Raw genomic sequence first — 13,693 nt, 5'->3', positions numbered from 1 at the left:
CCCATTCTCCCACCCAATTAATAATATTTGTTATTTTAATTTGTCCTACTTATTTTACATTATTTTTTAAATTTCAACTTTTTTATAATTTTATCAATATATTTTAATTTTATTTTAATTTAATCCACTCAATCTACCCTCTCTTTTGAGAGGTTACATCTTCTCTACTTTGAAGTGCTTTGTAGCTTACACAAAATTACTGTCATGTATAATTTGGTTGTTTTATTCTCGCTCACAAATCCAATCTCCTTAATTTATTGGTGCAGCTTCTTTACTATGAGATAAAATATACGGATATTTCATGATATACCACTGAGTTTCTTCAAAATTCACCATATACCACACAAAATGTTCTAATTCACCATATATCATTGAGTTTTCGTCCGTTAGCACAGAATACCATCAATGACAACTGCCGTTAGTGTGCCGTTTGTGGTAACTGGTAAATTAATAATTCACCATATACCATTTACTTTTTTTTATTTGCGTCAAATACCATCAGCAGCAGCATACTGTTGAAGAAGCAATGCTTCCTCCTCGGCCTAAATGGCAACTTTATCAGCTAATATAAAAGTTCACCAAAAAGCCTCTATATATCTCTGTATTTAGCAACTAAGATACACATCTGAAATTAATTTAGCAAACCCACATCGAAGAGAATTGTATTCATTTCTCTTAAATTGTAGACTACTAGAACTAGATGCCTACAGCCAAAATATGCATCCGTTCAACTCAACTCAATGAAGCTTATTGGACATTTATGGTCGTTATAGTTTCATTCTTGCATTTCATACTCTCAAAAGCAAGAAAAGCAGACTATAAGTACTCTTTCAATTAGTTCGAACAGTAAGTACAGTAAAGTGAACAATTGCATCATAATATAGTCCAAGACTCATCATAAATTGATTAGTCAGCTTCATTACAAGAGCATAATGCACCACAACAACTTCATCATTCAACTTCACGTAACTCAAATTTCTGATTTCCGACAGAAAGTTGCTGACCAGGCGACCTTCCAGCTGCTTTCTTGTGCTCTTTCCAAAGTTGATAATGGTCACTAAGAGTCTTGGTAGCAAGTTCCTAGTGTAGAGATTCCATTTCTACCCTTGGTGGCACAAGATACCATGAAACACGACTTGGCTAAGGCGTGCTAGGTCAACTGGTCAGAACATTTCTGAAATTTTGTTCTGTTTTTTTTAGGCACTCCTGACGACTGGTTGACCTTCTCAGTTATCTTCAGTGGATTGTCCATGAAGTATAGCAACGTTCTTGGGCCAAGGCATGAAGGTCCATGTACCAAGATTCCATTTTCATCTTCCATGGCCTCTGAGTCTCTCCTGGTTGGTCTAGGCAAGGTCTGCAAGGTAGGCTGCTTGACAGTTGTCGTCTGATCCTGCTGTGTGGTTACTTTGAGTTCTAAGTTCTCTTCTTCTGTTGCTGGATTAGTGTTCATGCTTGAATTTGATTCTAAAACTTGCTCTTCATCCATATTGCTTATGTGAGTCATCATTGAACCATCCCAATATGGTTCATTGCTCTATATATAGGAGGCCGTTCACCAACCTGAAAATCAAGAAACAAGTTCTTGAAGCTTGTTTCTGTGCATTGTTGGGAAATCATTCAAGGCATCATTGTTCAAGCCTTGGTTATCACACGTAGACAAATTAAGGTGTTCAAGAACACCCTTAATTTAGGTGCACTCTCAAATTTTCCCTAAAATATTCATACCTCAATCATAAACTCACACAGTTCAATCAATTATCCACAAAAGCCCTAAATTAAACAATTTCCACAATCAATCAACCAACCTCACATTGACGAGCATTACTGTGATTAAGCCATTGAAGAAGACAATCCTGATGAACAAACTTAATACTACCGCTACAAGCACACGGATATCTCAACGGATTATCAGCCTCACCAGGGTTTCGACAAATCCTACAAACATCCTCATCTTTATCATCATCATCGAACACATTCCTCGCAACTGATGATGATGACGTCGCCATAACCGAAAACTCAGAGCTATCCCCGGATGATTCTCTCTCTTCATCTTGATCTTCGATTTTAACTTCGCTTGAATCAATCATTTCGTTCGAAGACGCATCATTTGAGGTTGAATTTAAGGATTGGATTTGAGAATCGAACGATGACGTTGGTGATGCCGACGAAATCTCCATTAAGGATTTAAGGATTTTTGATGGATTTTAAGGGTTCTAGATCAATGTAGACGAATACAAAGTTTCTTGAATGGAGAAGAAGAAAGATGGAGGATCAATTTTTTGAAGAAATACGTTGTGTTTGGGGAAGTCAAGCCTAATAATGGCGCCTGTTGAATGCGTAAGGGCATATTGGTAATTTACCACAAACGGCACACTGACGGCAGTTGTCATTAATGGTATTCTGTGCTAACGGACGTAAACTCAATGGTATATGGTGAATTAAAACATTTTGTGTGGTATATGGTGAATTTCGAAGAAATTCAGTGGTATATCATGAAATATCCGTAAAATATATGTTCCAAGCTTCTTTACTATATACAATACTAATTTTATTACTTTAGTAAATTACAGTAAGTTGATTTGCACCATGTAATACATCTCTTGCAACCTTCATCTAGCATAACATACAGTAGGAGGATGATACAATACTATCATACTATAACACATTCTTACAAGTTTACAACTGACCCTTTTCTAGCTAAAGCGAGTGATGCTTGTCGTTCTCATCGACCAATGTAGCGGCCATCATAGTAAAAACGCGCTGCACACACTCGTTCCATAGATAGGGTCTCATCTGAAGTCGGGTATGTAAAACCCCTAAACCCGGAAGAGAGAAAGAGCGTATGTTTTTATTCCAGATGATCGTAGCATGAAGAACCGAGTACAAATATATGATCCACACACTTAGGTGTCAACGCCTATTCTTTGTGCAACCTGGACCCAAAAAACATTTCGTTTTTAGTTGCAATAGTCAATGAACCAACTCAATTAAAAATTTAAGCTGATGGTTGAGGCTCTAGAATATGTTATATACTCTAACACACCTTCTCACATGAAAGTCCTTTGGGCTAAAAGGATAGATGCCGCACAAACCTTTCTTATACCTACCACTGAATATTCTACTTCAAATAAAAGGTGGTTGAGATTTAAACTATAATATTTTGTCACGTTAGCTTCTGATACCATATTAAGATATCAACTCAAATAAAAATTTCAGCTCATAATGAGCCCTAGAAAAAGTTACATACTCTAACATATATATGGATGTCATTATCTTCAATTATTTTCTATCATATGGGTCCATAACTCCATATGAACAATTTTCCTTCACTAGTCTCATTTAAGCTTTTGCTAAAGTCTTTCCTTTAAAAAAAGCAAACTACACTCTTTACTAGTGAGATGTCACATCATGTTACAAGTTATAAACCCTTGCTTGAAAATATTGATAGCTTATCACTTATGAATTATGATCATGCTCCAACAGCCACATTCAGAATTCAATCATTCCTCAAAGGAATCTAAATCTTGTGGATAAAACTTGTTCCGGTATATACGGGCATAATTTATGGGCCCATTTTATAAAGGGTCAATTTTGAATTTTAAATGGATGTTTGGCAAAAATGATATTACAATTTTATAAGCGGTATTCTACATTATAAATGACAATTGAGTTATTACTTATTAAGCCCTTTGAGTTATTACTTATTAAGCCCTTTTTAGCCCTGAGCCCTAAACAAATATACACCTTATCCAGGGTCAGGAATGGCTCGGTCCATATCATTAAAACTCATTTCCAACGATTTTTTTTGGTTCAAGATTGAGGTGGGGACCAAATGGCTCTCTGTGGCCTAGCTTGAACAACCATAGAAGATTTGTCACTTTGAAATTGTCTCACTTTCCTTTTGAGTTTGTTTCTTTTAATGCGTCACATTTCCTCTTATCAAGATGTCATCGGTTAAACAAAAAAACCCAAAGGTTATTTTTCACTGTTTGGAATGGGCATCCACATACCAAAATCATTCACTCGCCTTTTTATGTTCTTTTGATTTTGCTTCAAACTTATGTTAAACTCCTCGTATACTATTTGTGACAAAGACTATATGAAACGAAACAAAGTGACACATTAGTCGAGCAATTACCTCCTTAAAAGAATGGACATCGCTACCCCAAAGCCAAGCATCGCAACCTGCATCTCTCGCGCCCCATATATCGTTTCTACGATCATCACCAACATGGACAGCATCCTCCGGGTTTACCCCTAGAAGATCACACGCCTTCAGAAATATAGTCGGGTTTGGCTTCTCTGCAGCAACCTGTTCTCAATTATCACGCGAAATGCATTACAAAATCAGCCACAAAAATACTCGAGGGGCAAAAGGAATCAAACTAAAGCCTACTTCAGCTGAAACAGCCACTGCATCAAACCAATCTTCACATTTCAGAGCCTTCAATAAAGGTCTTAATCGCGTATCAAAGTTCGACACAACAGCAACTCCTACACCCTCGTTTCTCAGAGCCCGAAAAACTTTTCCTGCATTTGGATCGCAAAGCTTCCAAGCCTTTAAAAGTAATGTAGAACATCAGTTACAAGCGGGGATGAATTCAAAATACTAATATAGTATAGACTGAATACATATCAATGCCATTTATTTACCTTCTCGGTCATATAGTAGTAGTATAGCTCTTCAAAATACTGATCATTTGAACAACCAGTGGAATAAGATACTATGTATTGCCAGAATGGTCTACCATCATCAACATATCTGCATGTTAGAAATATAACTCACATGTGATCCCCCATTAAAAAATTAAAGAGGTTGACTAACATATAAATTTGATGGGCTACTCCTATAACCAATCAATAATCAATAAAATATACTAATAAAGAAATGACTTGAGACACGCGTCATACTATTATTAAAAATTTTCCGCTATAGGAAAACTTTTGATATTTAACTTGATATTTAGGATAACAAATACTCATCAAAACGAGTAATATTTGTTGATTGATTATAACTATATGTGATAATCTATTGAAATACTATATTTCCTTATATAAACCAAAAAAAGTAATATACATGTAAATTTTTATTTTAACTTAGATAATAAATCATTATCATATAATGAATAAAGCTAACTAATTTGGCTATTTTTTCAACTAAATTCTTCCTCCTATCTATCATAGTTGAAGACTTTGTAAATTTTATTTGTCTCAATTATCAATAATTACTATGAGCATATGTTTTAATATTGTTGTATAGTTTTAAATTATTTATTCACTTTGATAATGATAATATCATAACAAATATAAAGATTTAATAATTAAGTTTATGTTGTAAATGAGTTAATTTTATAAAGTAATATCATTATTCATATCAGTAAATATTTATAGCATCCGTGTTTCACACGGAAATCTATCTAGTTGATTTTAAGATAAAACCTAATCAAGCTAGTGTGCAGTCACTTCTTCTTTTGTACGGGTCTTATTGTGTTCAAACCCAATGACAAATTTATCATTGCATGAGGATATTCATGATGATTATTGATTAGTATACCCCAGCTTGTAGTAATTGCAATTGGGTTTTCTTTTAGATACTGTAACTATCATTCTATACATACTGTCTAGAGATGGAATCTAAGGACCACAATGAGGCACAAACAAAGGCAACGAAAACCACTTATATTATACTTGGCTTTTGTCAACTCGGAGTTCTTTGGTCACAAATAAACTTGAATAAAAGACAAGGATATGAACATAACTAAACTTGAATTACACGACTTCTTAACTCTATTGATTAGACTCTTCGCTTTACTTCAATTGCACGTGTTAGATCCTTGACACTTGAATATGGGTAGAACAATTCGATACTTTTAACTTCGTTTGAAATCGTTAGAGATTTTCGTAAGATAGCAAGTCAGACACTTGTGAATACGAATTTATATCCGACATGAATGTAAGAGTTCGAACAATATGAATCCAACATACTATTTGAAAGACAACAAAAAGCTATCTTCTTTCTTTTTTAATATTTAGTATCATGTTATATATTACTAAATAATGTTAAAATTTTAATCTAATAATATTAGATCTGCTGTATGATTTATATTTATCAACAATTAATTTGATTTTACTTTTTGTGGCAACAAAACTGGCAAGACAAGGTGACCGAACAAGAACCATATGTCTAAGACCCCACCTTTTTAGTGTAGACAAAGACCTAAACTTGAGACATCTTAAATACAAGATATTATGTCACCACCACAATTCTTTGATCCCTCTTCTAAACCCACTATTCAAATCATAAATGGAGAAATTTGAGCATAGTAATCACTACAATAAGCATAATAGAGTTGTAATAATATGATTGGTAAGACGAGAATCTCTCTTTAATCCATTTAACAAATATTTAATTTGTAGAAATCTCAATTACACGGACAAGATCAAATGCCTAATTAAGAATCCAATTAAGATTTTTTTTAGAGTGGAGGCACTCTTTGACCGCATTCTTTTTTATGGGTATGAGCTATCGTCTTTTTTCCCTCACTAGACCCTGATCATAATTTTTCTATAATGAAATACACTGGGTACGATGATGATGAGAGTATTTAATTTACTCTAGAATGGAATAAAAGAATCCCAATATCCATCAAAAGTCACAAAGGAATCAAAATCATAGATAAGAATAAAAGAATCCCAATATCTATGAGAAGTCACAAAGGAATCAAAATCATAGATAAGAATTAAGAACAAAGGGGGACAACTTAATAAGTCTACATATGGCATCAAGCAAATAATTAATATATCCACGTCATAATGTAAAAATAAGGTTGCATTGTATCGCATCTGCCGTGTTGTACGTGTTTTTAAAAACAACGAATCGATATTTCCCCATTAAGATATTTATTGGCAGTATCAAGGGATATATTTTAGTTTCGATTGATATTTAGGCGTTAAGATAAGCGTATCACTCCCGTTACTGCATCGCACCTTTCATTATCGCAATGGTGATTATTAAAATATTTTTATATATTAGTTACGATTTTAACTATTCTATTAAACCAATATTAATTACGATTTTATAAGGATTAATGAAAAACGACAATCAAAGGCAGAACAAAAAAAAAACTGGCCGGCTAGCAGAAGACTATTTTATTTTGGAACAACGGAAAAGAACAAATGTAATATTTCATCATTTTTTTCTGACTGGAAAATAGAAATAATGCACCAGGTTATTAATTAATAAAACAAGATGTATTGAGTATTGACCTTACTCTTCTCACATAGAATCTTAAACCACATGTATTCAGTATTCAACATGGACCACATTACTTAAAATTGGAATCTACTTCTACCACACAACAATACCAATAAGTCTCACTTCGAATAAAATCAGGAAAAATAAAAATTTTCAAAAATTTTTGAGAAATGAAAACCAGAAAAATTATATATATATATATTAATATATATATACCGGCCGTTTTCGACATAGATATTTAAGTAGCAACACTGTTTCTGAGAATAGTTTTGAGGTGCATGCCTAGGGCCCAGCTCGTGAAGGTGCCCAAATTGAGTTAATTCTTATAATTAATTTAGTATTTGCATAAGTAGCATTTAGCATTGATCGAACTTGTAGCATTAGCTTTCTCCGTTAAATGCATGACTAAAGGCCATTTTTTTTTCGCGTAGGGTTCAAAAGTTGCCAGGAATGACACTGTAAATAAGCAGTTGTTAGTGTTTTAATAATGAAACTAAAACACTACTTTCGAAAAAATATCATTGTTCAGTCAAAGTAACGGTTTAAACCGCGTTTAGTGGTACAATAAGATTTATTTTTCAAAACGCCATTTTAAAATTAAAAATAGGGTTTTTTCTACATATTTGATAGGAGTACTTCTTAACAAATAGTATTTCAACGAATACTATAACCTTTACCTTTTGAAGTGTAGAGCTACATGTTGATGTACTAATGTACGACGGCTAACAGCTACGAGTACTTAAATTATCAATGCTTGAACAGTAAAACAATCTAGTAATTTTAGTTTTGGGTAATTTAGCTGATTAAAAGTTGAAACAGCATATTTAAAATCAACTGATCAAATCAATTAGCCCAATTAGCGATCAGGCACCAGCTATCAGCTTATAAGCCATTTGTCAAATACTCTCCTAAACTTTAAAATTTGAAGGAATGAGAGCCAAAATAATTTAGAGATTTAATCGATAAATATTACTTTTATAATATCAAATTTAAGCATAATCATACTACAAATAAAAAGGAAGGAAAAAGAATAAGATTAGACCTGAGACTAGATCTTCTCCAAGGTTGCTCATAAGCCCATCTATATCTGTGTAAAATCTCATTTTCTGAATACTTCACTCCATACTTCTGCCCTATCTCCTTGTAAATCTGCATTAAATCAAAAATAAATTCATCAATAATACCTCCCTGTAATAATACCAATTCAATTCAAATAATTTATTCTTCATTGCATAAAAGAAATGAAACAATAATTAGTAAGTCTAGTTTAATTAATAGGAAGTACAAATTACAAGACCATGACCCACCAAATTTTTCTAATTTTAATAGTAGAACCATGATTAAAAATCCACTTATTATTATATTATACTTTATAAATTATATCTTAACTCTTAATGACACTAATTAACACTTCAAAAATTAAATTAAATTTCAAAAATAAAAAAGATGAACACCAATAATAATTTTTCATCAACTCATGAAAATGATTTAAATTTCTTTTTCAACAGAAATTTATCATACCCATTTATGAATGAAAACTTTAATTAATATCTCCCAAAACGAAAGTATACTCTATTAAATTGGTAATTACAATTATTCATAACCCACTTAAATTATTATAAACCATAAGTATCTTAGTATGCACATTAATAATAACTTTTAACAGAAAAAAATGAAAAATAAAAAACAATTACTAATAATAATTTACACCCATGATTTCTTATGAAACTCCTAAAAATCAATGCATTAAATTGTTACAAAAACAAAACAAAACAAATACTCTATTAAATTAGTAATTATGAGATCATTGCAAGATTATAGTAGTATTATTACAAACATAAAAAATTAAAAATAAAAAATAAAAAAATCAAGGCAGAAAAAGGACCAAAAAAAATACCTTAGGGGTAGATTGAGCAGGAACAAGAAGAGTACCAACAGCATCAACAAAAAGAGCTTTATGAGTGATATTACCACCATATAATGATTTTCTGTAATCTTCATACTCTTTTGACCAAAACCCATCCACCATTTCTGGTTCTGAAGCTGCAGCAGATGATACTGAGTATGATTTATGGGTAAATATGTTGTTTTTGCTTCGTTTTAGTATCTGGGTAAGTACCCTGTTTCTCAAAATCGCCATTGTTGTAGTGATTGATTGTTTCTAAAGGTTTACTCCGTTTTTTCTACTAATTACATCATCCAGTAAAAATAATTTTGCTGCTTTTTTTAATGTTTAGAAAATAGGATTTGTGGGTTTTGATTGTTAGATTGCTAATATGGAATTGGGAGTGGGTTTTATATAGGAAAAAATGGTGGGGGGTGAAATAAAAGGACTATATAGGTTGAAATATAAATTAATGGCCTTTTGATTGTATAAGTATTACAGTAATGTCCTTGCTATGTTTTGGATAGAAATAAAATTGATGATATATAAATAAACACAAATTTTTATATAAGACGGTTTCACCCTGAAACATGTCTTATATTTAAGTTTAATAGTCAAAAATAAAAACCTTTTAACTTATAAATTTTTTATTTTGAGGTCATCTCACCGTGAGACGATCTCATAAAAGATCACTTTTGTTTGAGTTTAATAACTTAAAATATTGCATATTTGTTTGTTTTTTTGAATTCGTTAAAATTTTAAATTTAGTTCATCTCATTTAGCTTGTCTTCACCATATTTAAAATTACATCAATATTATCATCTTTATCTTTCTTTTAATATCACCCACGTAATTTTAATTTTTGTTAGTTTCTCTTAAAAACTAGATTATGGCTTATTATTTGTGATAAGTTACCTTAGTAGCAAGGACAAGGGTGAGTGAAGTATACACTTAACTCCATTGGACTATAAAGGGGTAGGACATACATTTTTTTACAAAGGAGAAAGAAAAAATCTCAATTTCTAAACTAATTGATAGTTTTAATTTTTATATACTATAATTTAGCACTCCTAAAAATAACTAAATAATTAGATGGAGTTAGGAGTAATAAAACTTCCTCCATTATTTCACATATACATCAATATTTTTTTTATACAATCTAATGTTATTTTGACAATTTATATCTAAAGTTTTGCATTGTTAAAAGGTATAAAAGTTAATATCATAAAAATATCTGATTGAATTATTTAAACCATTTAAAAAAAATCTCACTTATTTTTTTATATATTAACTTTATTATTTATATATAAAATAAATTTAAATAATGAATAGTAAGTCAATAACAAAAATCTTAATATAACAAATATTTCAAAACATAAAGTAAGTCATCATCATCAACTCAATATTTCACTCGAAAACAGAGTCTGTGTGAGGGAAAGTGACGGACAATTCATACCCGTACTTCTTTGAGAGGGAGTATTAGAGGAAATTGGACAATTTTACCTCAGAAGGTGAGAACCCTGCATAGAGAAGAATGTGATAATATTGTTGCCAAAACATAAAGTAAGTCACTAATAAAAAAATCCTACTCATACATTAAAGGGGTGTTTGGCAAAATAATTTTTGGACAATTTTGATTTATTTGGCCGAAATAAAGGGCTGAACGGTCAATCTATAATTTTAGTATATTTGGTGAACTATGTTAGGAATGATTAAGTATTTGGGCCTATTGTATATATTATTAGTGGGTTTTATATATTAGGGTTATATTCTTACTTGTGTATATATACCTTGTTTATGAGTAATAACACGACAAGTGATTTTAGTTTCTCTACATAGTATCAGTATCAGTCTAAGTTAATTTTTTTTCATCCCTTTCTTTCATAGTATTTAATTTCTTAAACCAAAAAACAAAAAAGGGGAAAAAAAAAGCAGAATTCGATTGCCTTCACTACATCGAAGACATAATTGAATTGTGGGTATTGTTGCATTTGGTTGTGGCGTAATGGGTTGAATTAGGTCTAATTTTTCTTTGATTCAATTGCCTTCACTGCATCGAAGACAACTTGTGGTTCATAATTGCATTTGGTGCTCTCTGTCTTATTTTTCTTTGATTTGGAGCAAGTTGAATCAGGTTTCTATACTGCTTTCTTTTATATGCAATATTCCGTAGCATATATAGTAGGTTGGTTTTTTTTTTTTTTTTTTCATGATTGTTTTGAAGGCATTGGTATTTTGGCCATAATTAGTGGCTTCGTTAATTGGTTTTTTTGGCCTTTTGGTTTTTATTTGACAAGTGTAAGGTCCTTTGTCTTCTCATTTTCTTTTATTATGGCAATATATTTTATATGTGAAATATAAGTAAGTTGTGATATAGCTTCGATATTATGTTCTCACAATGACGAGGTCGCTTTTGGTCAACATTTTAATGACATTTTGTCTGGGATACCGAAAGTACAATGGCAACATTTTCTTGACTGGCTTCGTCACTAGGCAACAAGCAATTCTTGCAATCGTTTGAATGGTGGTACTTCTTGTTGGCTTATTAATTCGGGTGCTTCCCATCATGTTACTGGTAATTTTAATTTGTTGATCAATATTCATATTGTTACGAATTGTCTTATTGGGCTACCAGATGGTAAGTAGGTTTGTCTCCACTATGAAGGGTGATGTGAAATTGTGTTCCCAATTGACTGACGATATGAGTTACGTTTTGCTTTTCACTAAAACATTTTGTATTATACAAGATCTATACTTGAGAACTTTGATTGGAGTCGGTGAACGAAGAGACGAACTGTACTATTTTCGTGACTTTTCCAGGATTGGTGCATTGAATATCGATGGGGTTTCTTTTTCTGATATGTGGCATCAACGTCTTGTTCATCCATCATAAAAAGTAATGAGGTCACTTCCTTTTTTGGTCAAATCTTGTAGCTCTTCTAGAAAAGCTTGTGATATATGTCATCAAGCAAAACAAACTAGAGATAAATTCTCTATTAATAACAGCAAAGCGACAAAGCGTTATGAAATTATACATTGTGATTTATGGGGGAAGTATCATACCCTCTCCTCTTGTGGTGCTACTTATTTTCTTACTCTAGTTGATGATTATTCTAGTGCGGCGTGGGTGTATCTCCTATTTAACAAAATCGAGGTTTATAAGATGTTTAGTTCCTTCTTTTCATGATTAAGCGACAATTTGATGCTAAAGTTAAAGTGGTGCGTAGTGATAATGGCACAGAGTTCAATTGTATGCGAGATTATTTTCAACATAATGGAATTTTGTTTCAAACTTCTTGTGTTGATACACCTCAACAGAATGGACGAGTTGAATGTAAACATCGTCATATTTTGAATATAGCTCAGGCTTTACGGTTTCAGGCTAATTTGCCTATATCTTTTTGTGGTGATTGTGTCTTGGCCGCTAGTTATATAATTACTCGTACACCTTCTCCTTTGCTTGACAATAAAAGTCCGTATGAGGTTTTGTTTAATACTCCCCCTTCTTATGATGCCTTTCGTGTCTTTAGGTGTTTGTGTTATGCCCATAACATCAAATCTAAAAGGGATAAGTTTATGAGTCAGAGTAGAAATTGCTTATTTGTTGGCTATCCGCAGGGGAAGAAAGGGTGGAAACTATATGATCTTGAAACAGGATAATACTTTGTATCTAGAGATGTGAAGTTTTATAAAACAGATTTTCCTTTTGCTCATAACACTCCTTCCACCTCATCCTCCCAACGAATATTTTTATTGGTGGAGGGGTTGTTAATGAGAGAGTTGTTGCTACTATCCCACCAGTAACGAAAGGGTTGTATCTACGAGCAATGAGGAAGTACAGCCTACAAGCGTTAATGAGAGAGTTGTTGCTACTATCCCACCAGGATAAGTAAGAATGACGATGTTATTGGTGGAGGGGTTGTTAATGAGAGAGTTGTTGCTACTATCCCACCAGTAACGAAAGGGTAGTATCTACGAGCAATGAGGAAGTTCAGCCTACAAGCGTTGTTAGTCATGAGATTGGTGGTAATGAGTTTGCGGCTAATGGTCCTGGTAATAATGTGTCCTCTAGTATTGGGTAGAGGAGGATGAGGTCACTCCCACTGCTCTCGAAGACGATCAAAGAGGAACAGGCAAACGCATAAGGTATCCATCTACAAAGTTGCTTGGTTTTGTTACTAATACAATTCAAAAAGTCAGTCCGTCTTTCTCTCCTCCGTCATCTACTTCGTCTCAGACCTCGGGTATTTCCTATCCTATAGCACATTTTGTTGATTGTGATAAATTTTCGGTGGGGCACCGAAATTTTCTTGCAGCTATTACCGCAGCCTTAGAACCCCAATCCTTTAAGGCAGCCATGAAAGACCCAGCTTGGCAGGTAGCTATGCAGAATGAAATTCAAGCATTGGAAAACAATGGTACTTGGCGTTTGACAGATCTTCCGCCTGGGAAGAAAGCTCTTGGTAGTAGGTGGGTTTATAAAATTAAATACAACTCAGATGGTAGTGTGGGATGCGTTAAGGCTCGATTGGTTGTGTTAGGGAATCACC

The 13,693-nt window shown here is 32.8% G+C and overlaps 2 protein-coding genes across 2 annotated transcripts; both read right to left on the bottom strand.

The window, feature by feature from the left end:
- Positions 1-1,635: 1,635 nt before the first annotated feature.
- LOC130811030 (probable E3 ubiquitin ligase SUD1) lies at positions 1,636-2,090 on the bottom strand. Its single transcript, XM_057677177.1, has 2 exons — positions 1,809-2,090; positions 1,636-1,713 (listed from the first exon to the last, which is right to left on the bottom strand). Exons 1-2 carry the CDS (start codon positions 2,088-2,090, stop codon positions 1,636-1,638), a joined length of 360 nt encoding a protein of 119 aa, XP_057533160.1.
- A 380-nt stretch (positions 2,091-2,470) lies between these two features.
- On the bottom strand, positions 2,471-9,650 carry LOC130827225 (uncharacterized). The gene is made up of 6 exons (XM_057692888.1): positions 9,156-9,650; positions 8,301-8,407; positions 4,657-4,765; positions 4,400-4,561; positions 4,142-4,315; positions 2,471-2,936 (listed from the first exon to the last, which is right to left on the bottom strand). The coding sequence occupies exons 1-6, from the start codon at positions 9,396-9,398 to the stop codon at positions 2,907-2,909; spliced, it is 825 nt and encodes a 274-aa protein (XP_057548871.1). The 5' UTR covers positions 9,399-9,650; the 3' UTR covers positions 2,471-2,906.
- Positions 9,651-13,693: the final 4,043 nt, after the last annotated feature.

The sequence above is a fragment of the Amaranthus tricolor genome, chromosome 1, assembly GCF_026212465.1.
Source record: "Amaranthus tricolor cultivar Red isolate AtriRed21 chromosome 1, ASM2621246v1, whole genome shotgun sequence".
NCBI classification, from domain to species: Eukaryota; Viridiplantae; Streptophyta; class Magnoliopsida; order Caryophyllales; family Amaranthaceae; genus Amaranthus; species Amaranthus tricolor.
This window is presented reverse-complemented; position numbering and strand designations above follow the sequence as displayed.